The 14,261-nt window shown below is 32.6% G+C and overlaps 1 protein-coding gene across 4 annotated transcripts in view; it reads left to right on the top strand.

Moving 5' to 3' along the window:
• The window catches only part of LOC134698063 (proteasome adapter and scaffold protein ECM29-like), a 73,619-nt gene that overhangs the window by 8,026 nt on the left and 51,332 nt on the right, over positions 1-14,261 (top strand). For all 4 annotated transcript variants that reach the window (XM_063560376.1, XM_063560370.1, XM_063560363.1 and 1 more), the window contains exons 2-8: positions 3,416-3,546; positions 4,081-4,197; positions 4,625-4,743; positions 7,863-8,012; positions 8,928-9,179; positions 11,180-11,221; positions 12,292-12,370. In XM_063560376.1, coding sequence (XP_063416446.1) covers positions 3,416-3,546; positions 4,081-4,197; positions 4,625-4,743; positions 7,863-8,012; positions 8,928-9,179; positions 11,180-11,221; positions 12,292-12,370 — 890 coding nt within the window. The remainder of the gene's footprint in view (positions 1-3,415; positions 3,547-4,080; positions 4,198-4,624; positions 4,744-7,862; positions 8,013-8,927; positions 9,180-11,179; positions 11,222-12,291; positions 12,371-14,261) is intronic.

Here is a 14,261-nt window from a genome sequence, read left to right as displayed (position 1 = left end):
TTGAGCCCTCTGGCTGAGCTGAAGAACCTCAGGGTCTTTATGTTGTTCTTCGAGTAAATTCTTTCGGTCTAATGAATGGCTGTTTACATCTGGCCATGGCATAATAACATTTTTGTTAACACTAGGTGGTTTTATAATAGCCTTTTCTGAGTTACCAGGATCTTCAATATCAGATATAAAAGTGTCAGAAAGGTCCATGTAATCAAACTTGTCTTCTTGCAAATTCTCATTTTGTTGTTTTCTAGCCATCGCCCTAGTAACAACACAAGCTGGATACAATTCAGCATCATCTTCAGGTGATTTAACATCCACCACCGGTTCACTGGTAACAATTGATTCAGCAACCACTTTGCTCCTAGCTAGATCATTTCCTAGCAATAATGTAACACCCTCGACAGGGAGATTAGGACGAACACCTACAACAACTGGTCCAGTTATCAAATCTGACTTCAGATAAATACGATGGAGAGGAACATCTATACAACCTAACTCTACACCTTGTAACAAAACGGAGGCACCAACAGAAGTATTCTCGGACAAAGGCAACACACCTTCTAACAATAAAGTCTGAGAAGCTCCAGTGTCCCGTAAAATCTTAATAGGATGAAGAGTGGTATCATCAACAATAGAAACAAACCCATCAGACATAAAGGGTTTGTATTCCTCCATGTAATCACAAAAACTGGACTTAAAAGCCTGACTCGCAGGACATTCCAGCGCACTGGAAATATAAGGTGTCGTACACGCACTGGTCTTAGGCTTATTATCTCGTTCATTCTTCTTTTGGAGTCTAAAACAATCAGCCATCAGGTGACCAATCTTCTTACAATAAGCACAAGTCAGTGACTTCTTCTCAAAAGTATCAAATTTTGGACTAGACATATTATAACTGGACTGACTCTTATTCTGTGCAACAGGCTTACTATCAGTACGCTCAGTGCTTTGATTTTTGTAATTTCCACTGGAAGTATTAACATTTTGACCCTTGAAACTTCTTTTATGTGAAAGAGTATAATTATCTGAAATGACAGCTGCATCATGTATTGACTCAACAGTTTTGTCGTCTAAATGTGTTTTTAAGTCCAAATGAACACATTGTTTGAACTCTTCTAATAACATCAATTGCCTTAGGTTATCAAAATTGTTATCTGTTTTCTTTGACGTAAGCCATTTATCAAATAGATCTTCTTTTTCTCGAGCAAATTCCACATAGGTTTGGGAATCAAACTTTTTATATGATCTAAATTTCTGTCTATAAGCTTCTGGTACTAGCTCATAAGCTTTCAAAACTTCCTGTTTTACCGTGTCATAATCAGAACTTTTTTCTGATGGAAGTGCAGAATATATTTCAGCGGCCTTACCCTCAAAAACACTTTGTAACATCGTAGTCCAATATGGTTTTGGCCATTTCAAATTATTAGCAATTTTCTCAAACTGTGGAAAATATTTATCAACTGTTTTTTCACAAAATTTCGGAACCAAACGTATATTCTTTGCTGCATCAAAATAATCTGATTTCGACTGGACATTAGTGTTGCTTTCTTCTTTGACCATTTCAATTTTCAATTTTTCCATCTCTAACCTTTCTCTCATTTCAAGTTCTTTTAATTTAAATTCATCTTCTTTTTCTTTTTTCTCCATTTCTAACCTTTCCTTCATTTCCAGTTCTGCCTGTTTTAATTTAAATTCATCCTCTTTTCTTTTCTCCATCTCCTTCGAATTCATTTCCAGTTCTTTTAGTTTTAGTTCATGTTCTAATTCAAGCTGTTTTAATTTAAAGGCGTCAACATTTTCGACCTTAAGATCAAGAGCCTCTTCACCTAAAATTTCTGCGTCAACTAATTTGTCTATAACCAAATTTTTTATAATTTGTTTTCTCATAGATACTTTAAAAACTAATTTCAGATGTTTAGCAAGCAACACTAATTCCTCTTTCCTTAAATTATCAAAACTCTCCAGGTCTGGCGTTTTCAAAAATTTACCGGCATCAAATGCCATTTTGTAGAATTTTGTTGGCTAGTTATAATAAAAATACTAAACAAATTTTGAATAAAATATTTTTAAGATATCCCGGACGAGCCCCCAATTTCTGTTACGGCCAGAAATCGCCTTTAAATTGTAGCCAACAAAAGACACAAATCAATGGTAAAATTTAACAATATTTAATATACAAAAGTTTACAAAAGGTATTACACAAATATTACTGTTAACTTAACTGTCAAAATATGAGTCCAATCTGTTATCTTTATCTGTATCCGGAAATCTTTCGGAATCCAATTTGAATATTACGTTCACTACTAATGTCACAATCCAGTATGATGTTGTTTGTAGAATAAAAGTGTTGATCCAAATGCTGTGAATACTAATGTCTATCAATGTCTATGTCCAAGTTTAATTATGAGAGTTTAACTTTAGTGTCTGTATATATATAGTTGTGACGGATTATTCTAGAACACGCTAGAACGGAACATTGCGGAAAATCCTGGAAAGTTACAACGGAAGTTTCTGGAATAACGTAGAAGTTTAAATTACGCATCTTTTATAAGGATCATTCTAGAAAGTTCCAGTGATTCCTAAACTGCACAGTTATAAGATTATTTGGTAAACAACTATCAGGCCATACAACACAAATTAGGCCAACATAAATAAACATAATAATTACAATATCATAACATACAGAAATATGAACTCTCAAGCAGAGACCATAAGTCTTTTTTGTTTCTTCAGAAATCTTCATTATGATAAAAATGTATTTTCAATTTTGCACTTGTCTAAGTGAGAAAATGACAGACTTGATTAGATCAATTTATTTTTGGTAAAACAAGATGAAAACACTTCAAATGACTTAGCAACTAAATTACATTATCTTTGACAATAACAAAAGTTCTAAGAATCAACAATCATGACAATGTGATCTGACTGAACTTTTTTTTCTTACAGGTAAAATATTCACTTAAAGAAGTCAATATTCATAAATTTTTTAATAATATGAAACACAAAAAATCATCTTTTTACCAACCATTCAGATATTTTTTTAGGCCACATTTAAAAAAAAATTGGTTTGCCCAAACCCTACCCAAAGGTTGAGACAGTGGGAAGGTAGGTAGGCATTTTTTTTTTTTTCAAAAAAAGAAATTGAAGTATCAGATGTTTATTAGTCTTCATGCCTATTTGATTAAAAAAAACCTTCTTCAAATCAGGACAATGAAAGAATTTGAGTAGGCAGCTTTTTTCTGGGAAGGTAGCGTTTGGGCAAACAAACCTATTTTTTATTATGGCCTTACAGTTGTGTCAATGGCTATCATACCAAATTACCTGATTGTTACTTTATATGGTAAATCATATTAACCAAAAATATCAAACTGCTTGTATGTATTGACATACATGTATATGACATTTATGTTTCTTAATTCAGGTTTGATTGAGAGAGTGTTTTTGAGAATAGGATCAGCAGAAACAGATGACCAGCTTCAGACAGCTTTAGCTAAATTCTTAACTCCTGTTATACTCAAGTTAAACAGTGGCGATGAGGCAGTTAGGAAGAAGGTCAGTATCTATTAATAGAATTATATCATTCAAAGTTATAAATGTGTGTATGATAAACTACAACACTGAGACAGTAACCCATTGACATAATTAAACACCCTATAGCCCTAGGACAAATACAGTTCACAATCCAGATAATGGGAGATATACATGTACATGTATTATGTATTTAAGTGTTCCATGGGATGATCCAGATTTCACCTTTAATTTTCATTAATTGTCTTTCTGGTTTTGATCCCTCAGCAGATTTCTGATTAGGTGTGATTCTGAGAAAACTTTTTTAGTTCACATATTTTATTTATATATGACTTGATAGAAAGTAACTATAACAAACTTCTCCATTGATTGTTTGTAAATAAAATGTAAGTTGATTAGATCGACCTCCCTATCTTCATTAGAGCTGTAGTCAGATGAGTCATTACAGCCCTCTTGTTTCTGCACATGTAATTATACATTTGTATAATCATGAATTTATAAATAATGAAATAGCATGCATGACACTTTTGTATTTTATTTTTTTTTAATTTTCATTAGGTCATGGAGCTTCTTGTCCATATCAACAAGAGATTGAAAAGTTTGAATAAAGTTCAGCTACCAGTAGAATCATTAATTACTCAGTATTTGGATCCAAGCGCTTCGTCTATTATAACAGTAAGTCATCAGAAAAGAAGTGAATCGTTAAATATTAAATTTAGTACATAATCTGATACAGTGAAAAAAGTAAGACAACAGTATTTGTTTACTGAAACACCAAAAAAATAACATATGATACAACATGTGCAAAACAACACAAATAGCTATTCTATTAAAACAAAAACGTTATTGTTTACTTAGCAGTATATATCAGTACTTGAGGAAACAATACATAATGTAAGAGAAAATTTATTCTGCTGTGTAGAATGTGAGTCATTGAAATGTCCCAGTTAATAACCTTTTAAAACTGGTGAGTTAAGTCTGTTTGGAAGAAAACCAGAGGGAAAAGTTATAGAACATCAGCATGCTTATTCTAGAGAAAATAGTTGAAAAATACAGATTCACTGTTTACATTTAAATATCAAGTTTTTCTTTCATTTTATAGAATTTCTCCATTATCTATATAAGGATGGGATATCCTAGGTTGGATCCAGCTAAACAAGCAGAACTGGTACCTTTGTTGATTAAATGTCTGGATGGAAAACCCAACACACAGCAGGACAGGTCAGTGTGTGGTACCAGAAGGTTGATAATATTGTATCAGACATGGATGAATTATTGTTTCAGATGTTTTATGTTAGGGTAAAAAAACAGAAGTGATACATGATAATCACTGTAGTTATAGAGAATAGTGCCTCTAAATTGTTGTCTCATTAACCCTTTCACGTTCCGCCAAATTGGACGTAAACTTATGGAAAGACACTATCAAAGTTCAATCGCATATAGCATTCGCACTGAGGCTTACATAAAGGTCGTTTTAGGTCCATTTGAGAGATAAATGATAAAATATTTCAAAAAATATGATATATCAGAAATTTTGTCTTTTGAAGTCACGTGTTATCTGTCCAAAAGTCACATGACTTGCGAAAAAAAAGTAAAAAAATACAAAAGTCTTCCGAAAATGGTCGTGTGGAGACTTTCATAAGGGCTAATAGGATAAAGTTTAAGTGTCAAAGTAATGTCCTAAGTCTGATAGACACAGGAAATTTACCATTATGGTATAGTTGGAGAAAATACGTGCTATATGCCCCCAAACGTGAATGCCCGCAACATGCAAAATAACGGTTATCAGCCGTTTTTTCGTCAAAATTTTATACTTGACACAAATTTAAGCTTAAATTATGTTTTTTCAAGCAGCACATAGAATTTTGACTTTGAAAGTAAAGATTCAATGAATTACCAATAATTACTTTGGTGTTTTGGGCCTATGAGGTTTTAGTTTAAGGGGGGGGGGGCAATTAGGACACACATTCTTTAAAAACATACAAACATTATTTTTAAGTTGACTTTTGTATGTATTCATGACCCTCTTTTTGAAATTGAAAATAAAGTTAAGTTAAGTTTCATTTAATATAGGAAATTATTTTTTCACCTCCGGCTTTGAGGTTCGAACATGCAATCTTCCCGCTATGGGCTAGTGCAGCTTCCCACTGGACCACGGGAGTTCCAGTTTAATAATATATCGAAATTTTAATACTTAACTCTTTCATAAAGCAACGAAGTGAAAGTAATCAAATAATCAGCCTGTATACTGTTTTCGTTTAGAAATCAAGTCTCGATATAACATAGAATTGTTGTAAAACCCATTATTTTGAGCAAATATAGGATGATATCATACTTTAGTCTGCCATTTTTTTCTAGACGTTTACCGGTTTCTTTATTTGAACAAAAGTGTTTTCGACATTTCCATAACCAGGCACATCAGAAACAATGTTCTGTTACATCTATTTCAATTTCGAAAAAAAAAATTCATGACTTTTTGTCTTTTTTGTCTTTTTTTCAATTAATTTGGAAAGAAATGACCACAAATTGAGAGTGCATTTCAAGTAAATGATTGCGTTGGTACACTTTCAATCACTTTTTTCACTTAAGTACAAGTTTTAATCATACGTTGAATAGTTTCCCTCAAAAATACACGGCGAAGTTAATAAAAAAAGTCATATTGCCCCTAAAATCAACAGTTTATTTTCCCATACTCGACGGAAATATTAAGTTCAAATATAAAAAAAAACACGGTTTTTACAGGAGAAAACGTTGTCCGTTAGGGGTGATTTGATACCAAACCGTACTCGGAAGAAGTTTTAGGCACCACTAATCACACAGCTGTGATATAGGGGATTGATTTGAGCCATCAACCACTCTTGTACGTCAACAAATGTCAAAGATTCAATACTTTGCGCAAGTTAGTTACCCAAAAATATAGCCCATCGGTACCAGAGTACCGATGGGAACAGGAAGGGGTTAAAGGTTTATTGCATGTGGTTACAAATCGAATATGTTATTCTTTTGACAATATAGTAGAAAATATTTCATTACAATAGTTCCTAGTGACTATTTGATCAGGCGCGTAGCTCCCTATACGCCAACACTCAGTTCCGTGCACATCGGTTCGGCATGCAAAAAAAAATATTGCAAAATTAAAAATTTATAAATTATAATTTAAAGGAAACACATATGTTGTCACTTTTTTGATTGATGGAATGTCAATATATAATGGCATTTGGTTTCAAAATAGAAGTTATATTGGAGATCATGCATGACAAAATCGGACACTGCAACTTGTAGATCTTTTAATAGATTTGGATTTGTTATACTCAACACATGTAGTTTTGGAACACATTTTACAGAGTACGGCTTAACTGTTTGGAATGAGATGTACAAATCGGCATTAGCTTTAAACACTTCGATATCGTTGAAATTATGCCACGGCGATGTGTTAGAAACTTCCAGAGCCACTCATCCTGCTAACACACCAAAACAGTATTGGAAAGTCTCATTATATTTTGCGTTTACAGACCATATGATAATGGAACTGGAGAGTGGAGTCGCGTCTGATATTATCAGAAAATCGCTCCTTTGTGTCTGCTTCCTCGTGTTGTAGGAAATATAACAAACGAACAAATCTCAACATTGTCTGAGACATACATGACATACGAAACTGACCTGGTATGTAATTTTGACGAATTCAATTGGGAGGTCGCTCGATGGCAAACACGTACACTGGTTTATAACATCTCGCGAGTGCTACCGTGGAGATATATCAGTCACCATCAGTGTCACTACGTCTGTAGACATCAAATGTACGATCAACAATGAACAATGACAGGTTATCATCGCTAGCATTACTGCTTATTAATCGAGATTTCAGTGTGAATATTGACAAAAAAATAGAGAAGCTCGTTTCTGCCTAGACCCGAAGAGCAGATTTTGGACAATTTTGAGTAAATTCTGTATCAGAAAAATGTGTAGTTTATATGTTTTCAATTAACCATGATTTACTTTATTCAGAAGATTTATGATTAGTTTTACATTCATAAATTGTTTATAAGTCCTATCTACAAGTAGCTCCTCTTTCAACTTTCTTATGACCGAAAACCGAAAAAAAACCATTTTCCTGCATAAAAGGGTCCCAAAAACTTTGCATCAATAGTGATTGTAGCTTCCCTGCAGTTGTGTTTATGATGTTTTGTTGACCAGTGTGATATTGTACAACCTATATTGTGATATATTATATGGATGTACATCTGTAAGATATATCAACATACCAACAGAAATGAAATGGGTCTTTACTTTCCATCTGAATGTTGACATTTCAACATCTGTTTGTTGTTTTTACTTATTAGTATTCTACATTTGATGATGCCAGCATTGGAGCATGTTAAAATGCCACAGGATGACAAACAAAAACAGCAGATATTTGGCCTAACAGAGAAACCCCTGATTGTAAAGGTCATGCTGGACTATATGATGGATATCTTGCTGTTACCTTATAAGTAAGTATTATACTGTGGATTCATTTTTTTTCGTGGGTACCAATTTTTGTGGTTTGAGGAAAACTTGCATATTCGTGGATATTAAATTTCGTAGTTTTGGTAAAGTCTGCATATATTCCTTTAGAAAATTTGCAATTCGTTGAATATTTAAATTCGTGGTTACCCTGTACCCACAAAATCCAAGAAAATTGGTATCCAATGAATATTAATGAATCCACAGTTCTTGCATCCACTTCATTTCATTTGAACTTTGTTGGATAATTGTTTCATTGTCAATCATACCACATTTCCTTATCTTTTTTTAATCATAAATAAGATAAGAAACAAAGAAAAAAGATATTGGACACGACAGGGAAACTAACAAAAGTAACTTATGGCCTGATAGACAATTTTTTGGTCTGACAGAAAGAAATTGTATATTTAAACGAAAAGGTCATTATGAATACTCTGCTGTTTCTTTACAAACTACTTAAACCGTTGGCCAAGAAACAGAAACAGCAGATTTTTGTTAACTTGATACAAAACTTCTTTTACATTTATATGATTTATGTTATACATTTGTAGTATTAACTTACAAATAAGTGTTGGACACCATACAATATTCAGAAAAAAACCAGTTCTATGGTCTTTCAAAGAAATGACAGGATGTAAATATCATATCTGATGCGGATAACTGAGTATCATGTTTTGAAACACAAACCAAAATGATGTCATTTAAAATATAAATAATATATACAAATATTCTAGAAACAACTAAAATGATCAGACAATAAAACACACCACACCAACTTGTTAAACCTGACTAAAAAATAAGATATGAAATGAAAAACAAACAACCCTAACCCAAACAACAAATAGTCAACAAAGACTGATTCAAATTTTATTAAAACTGTCAGAACTTTTCTTTCTTTATAGTGCCCACATATCAACTCCAACCCCGACACGCCCATCTACTGCCCCAGCTGGAGGTCCAGGGCCTACCACTACACTACCTCCTCCTGGCCTCAGTGAATATAGCAAGAGAAGAGTATTAGGAGACAGTCCATTGAACCCAGAGGCATTGGAGAAAGCTAAGATTGGAGTGTTGAAATTCCTGGGTTCTGGTTTGATAGAAGAAAAGATGGTTGTCTGTCATTATGTCATAGCGTCATCAGATACAAGACATAGGTATGTCATTATGTCATAGCGTCATCAGATACAAGACATAGGTATGTCATTATGTCATAGCTTCATCAGATACAAGACATAGGTATGTCATTATGTCATAGCGTCATCAGATACAAGACATAGGTATGTCATTATGTCATAGCGTCATCAGATACAAGACATAGGTATGTCATTATGTCATAGCATCATCAGATACAAGACATAGGTATGTCATTATGTCATAGCATCATCAGATACAAGACATAGGTATGTCATTATGTCATAGCGTCATCAGATACAAGACATAGGTATGTCATTATGTCATAGCGTCATCAGATACAAGACATAGGTATGTCATAATGTCATAGGGTCATCAGATACAAGACATAGGTATGTCATTATGTCATAGCGTCATCAGATACAAGACATAGGTATGTCATTATGTCATAGGGTCATCAGATACAAGACATAAGTATGTCATAGCATCATCAGATACAAGACATAGGTATGTCATTATGTCATAGGGTCATCAGATACAAGACATAGGTATGTCATAATGTCATAGGGTCATCAGATACAAGACATAGGTATGTCATTATGTCATAGCGTCATCAGATACAAGACATAGGTATGTCATAATGTCATAGGGTCATCAGATACAAGACATAGGTATGTCATTATGTCATAGCGTCATCAGATACAAGACATAGGTATGTCATTATGTCATAGCGTCATCAGATACAAGACATAGGTATGTCATTATGTCATAGCGTCATCAGATACAAGACATAGGTATGTCATAGCATCATCAGATACAAGACATAATTTGTGGTTAATTTGTTTTGTGTCTGCAGTATATAGAACACTCAGACACAAGACATGGATTAGTGCTGCGTTTATTTGTTTTGTGTCTGATTGTTAAAGGTGAAAGAGTAATACCAACAGCCTGATTTTTACTTAAACAAATGTAGCAACATCTAACAACCAACAACAGTCATTAAATTCCAGGTTTCTAATTTGGGCATCTTCTGAAAGATGAAGTAGAGGTTTCCCTTGAAAATTCTGCAAAAGATCATAGATGATATGGAATTACTGGAGTACCACTAGATAATGCTATAGGTTTTCAACAAGTGTCAAAAAGTATTTTGCTGAATTCCTATTGCAAAAAAATGATATGCAGATAAGGTACACTGTACCAATACAGATTATTCATAGCCAACTATGGTATAGTTCACTGTATAATGAGTAAAATGCATACCACACAGCAAGCCATTAAATACATTTAACACGTTTGTGATAGCACAACCCTCCCTGCAACCTTGTTTATTTGCCAATCAGGGCCCACAAGGACTTGTTCTTACAAAAATTACCGATTCTAAACAGAAAACAAACATAACTGATTCTAAACAAAAATAGTACATAATAACAAACTAATAATCAATAAATGCATATTTCATTGTGTAATCATACGTTTTTTGATTGAGTTAAGTCTGCCAATTGATATTTTATCGTATGTTTTTCTATGTTGTGATGTTATGCTATTGTTTCAGAAAAAGGGAGAAGGTTTGGATCCATAAAAACGTTTAATCCCGCTGCAAATGTTTGCACCTTTCCTAAGTCAGGAATCTGATGTACAGTAGTTGTCGTTTGTTAATGTAATATATACGTGTTTCTCGTTTCTCATTTTGTTTATATAGATTAGACCGTTGGTTTTCCCGTTTGAATGGTTTTACACTAGTAATTTTGGGCCCTTTATAGCTTGTTGTTCGGTGTGAGCCAAGGCTCCGTGTTAAAAGCCGTACTTTAACCTATAATGGTTTACTTTTTAAATTGTTATTTGGATGGAGAGTTGTCTCATTGGCACTCACACAACATCTTCCTATATCTATAGAAACATTATTTGCTTGTTTTAGACTTATACCTTTTATGAAAATATTAAAGTATAAGATGATCTTTGTCTATGTCATAATGACATTTATAACAAATAGGACAATTAACTTATTATAATTTACATTTTTCAGTGTTGCAACAGCAGCTGATTTAGAATTAAAGAGAATTACAGGGTAAGATACTTCAATGGTAGAACGATTTTCTTTTTTAGAACTGAAATTTGTGATATTAGCAAGCACCTTATGTTTTATCATCGTAATTTTTTTGAGGTTTCATTATCAAATAAAATACTTGAAGTATTCCTTGCATGAATCCTTTACACAAATCTGTAATATTAATTCATTTATACCTCCACAATTAGTTAGTTCAAAATTGACATTATGTACGTTAAGAGAAAAACACTGATTATATGTATGACTTTAATCAAATCAGTCTTGCATCATTTATTCCTCCAAAATTTCACATTCTCAAACCACTGATGTTCGATTGAATGTTGAAAGAGGACCAAATTTTTATAAGGGGCTGTTCTAGTATGTGTCCAGCATGTATTAAAAGTTACATTAATTTTCTACTTTAAAGTTAAGCAATTATTGGTAGTTATCTCCCTTTGTATATAATAGATTTCTTTCTATTTTTTGTCTTTACACAAAAGTATCATTATACTTTGTCATAACTATGCATACTTATGGTTCTTGTAAATATTTATTGATGTAGCTTTACTTGAAAAAGAGAGACAAAAGATACCAAAGGGACATTGAAATACAAGTAAAAATAATCAAACAATGCAATGGCAAAAAACAAACAAAAATCATCAAAGACAACAGTACACAAAACACAACATAGTTAACCAAAAACTGAACAATACAAATACAGTGAAACCTGTTAAACAATACCTCTTTGAGACTTTAGATTTTGTTTGGTTTTGGCTGCTGTACGTTTTTATCAGGTTCACAACGCATGCAATTTGATATGATGGTGCCTAAGAACATGTTTGGTTTATACAGGTTTTTGGTTTATGCAGGATTCGGCTTAGTCAGGTTTTACTATACCATCAAAAACTGTGAGTGATCTCTGGTGCTCCAGAAGGGTAAGCAGTTTCTACTCTACATGTGGAAACATTCATGGTTTTTTTTGTGCAAGTACAAAGCTGATGAGAAAATTAATACCATGATGGACAGGTATATTATTCAAGTAAGTGTGATTCTGACTAACATCATTTGATTTATATATTTTGATATTTCAGGAGTATTGAGTGGAACAGTTTGGATATTCTGAACAAACTTTATACCATCTTCCAAGGGACTATAGACATTAAAGGAAAGGTAAGTCAATAGTAGATATTCTGAACAAACTTTATACCATCTTCCAAGGGACTATAGACATTAAAGGAAAGGTAAGTCAATAGTAGATATTCTGAACAAACTTTATACCATCTTCCAAGGGACTATAGACATTAAAGGAAAGGTAAGTCAATAGTAGATATTCTGAACAAACTTTATACCATCTTCCAAGGGACTATAGACATTAAAGGAAAGGTAAGTCAATAGTAGATATTCTGAACAAACTTTATACCATCTTCCAAGGGACTATAGACATTAAAGGAAAGGTAAGTCAATAGTAGATATTCTGAACAAACTTTATACCATCTTCCAAGGGACTATAGACATTAAAGGAAAGGTAAGTCAATAGTAGATATTCTGAACAAACTTTATACCATCTTCCAAGGGACTATAGACATTAAAGGAAAGGTAAGTGAAAATATACATCATTTGTTACATCATTTTATGATGCTCATGGACTTGCTAATTATATGCTAATTATATCCACATTTTCTTATTAGAAAACAACAAAAATGTACAAAATTGACAATTTTTTTCACTTATTTGACAAAAAGCAGCCATATTAAATTTTTTTGAAGAAAATAAAATTGTTTCTTGGTCCCTTTTTGGCCCCTCATTCCTAAACTGTTGGTACTTTAACTCCCAAAATCAATCCCAACCTTCCTTTTATTGTATTGAAACTTCTCGTTATATTTCATAGAAGTCCATTCTAAATTATTGTGTGGACAACGACGCTGACCCAGACTATGACAACATCATACCATTATATGATCCCCAAAAAATGTTTGCAATCGTATAAAAACCAGTGTTGTTTACTACCATTATTATAAACCAATGTAATTGCAGTTGTTTCTTTAACACAAAATTTTATAATAAAAATCAAGTTGCACCTTTTTTACATTTTGGACTTTGATAAAACCTCACAACTGTCATATAAAATAAAACATATATATATATGTAAATTAAAAATAAAAAAAAATAAAAAAATGGATACATATTTAGAGACAATTCATTTGTGTTGCTTCTAATGCTGTACATTGCTTTTAGACTTTGCACAGCATTTTTTGTTTGTGTTTCCAAAAATTGCAATCATAATTAATTATATAAAATACCCAGATTTATTTTATCTACTACATGTACTTCCATTTTAGAACTGATATACAGCTATACTTTGCAATTTTAATTCTACCTCTGTTTCAAAAGACTTTAATGTTTGCTCTCTAATTTTTAGCTCTATTTATCTGTGTATAGTTATAAAGTACCTTACATATCTCAGAGAATAGACCCACTTTCTAAAAATTAATGAGAACATTATCAGTTATATCAGCTTTTTCCAGTTTTATACATGATTTCAAACTATCAACTCTCATATCAGTCATATGGTTTAAAAATGTTTGAAGTTAATAAAAATGTAATCTCAGAAAATCTGAAACACTATAGTTCTGGCCTCACCGAATTTTCTAGCATGATTTTTATACTCAGACTCCAAAATCAACCAATCAAATTGCTGGATTTCATGTTTCAAGCATGATTTTTGTGCTCCGAGCACTGAGCAAAGTTTTATGCCTTCAAGGCCTGATCTGTTTATAAAAAAATATTGACATAAAACAAATTGTTGAATGAGACAAATTATGAGATAACATATCATTGGACAGTAAATCAATATCAAATCTTAACCCCCCCCCCCCCCTTTCCATATAAACTTAGCATAGATACCAGGAATAAAATTAGATACCAGGAATAAAATTTAATATTTACGCCAGACGCGTGTTTCATCTAATGATGCTCGAATCAAAAATGTAATAAAAGGCCAAATAAAGTACGAAGTTGAAGAGCATTGAGGACCCAATACAACAAAAAGTTTGATGTGAAT

Source organism: Mytilus trossulus, chromosome 1 (assembly GCF_036588685.1).
Source record: "Mytilus trossulus isolate FHL-02 chromosome 1, PNRI_Mtr1.1.1.hap1, whole genome shotgun sequence".
NCBI classification, from domain to species: domain Eukaryota; kingdom Metazoa; phylum Mollusca; class Bivalvia; order Mytilida; family Mytilidae; genus Mytilus; species Mytilus trossulus.
The sequence above is the reverse complement of the archived record's forward strand: the minus strand, read 5'-3'. Positions and strand labels throughout refer to the sequence as shown.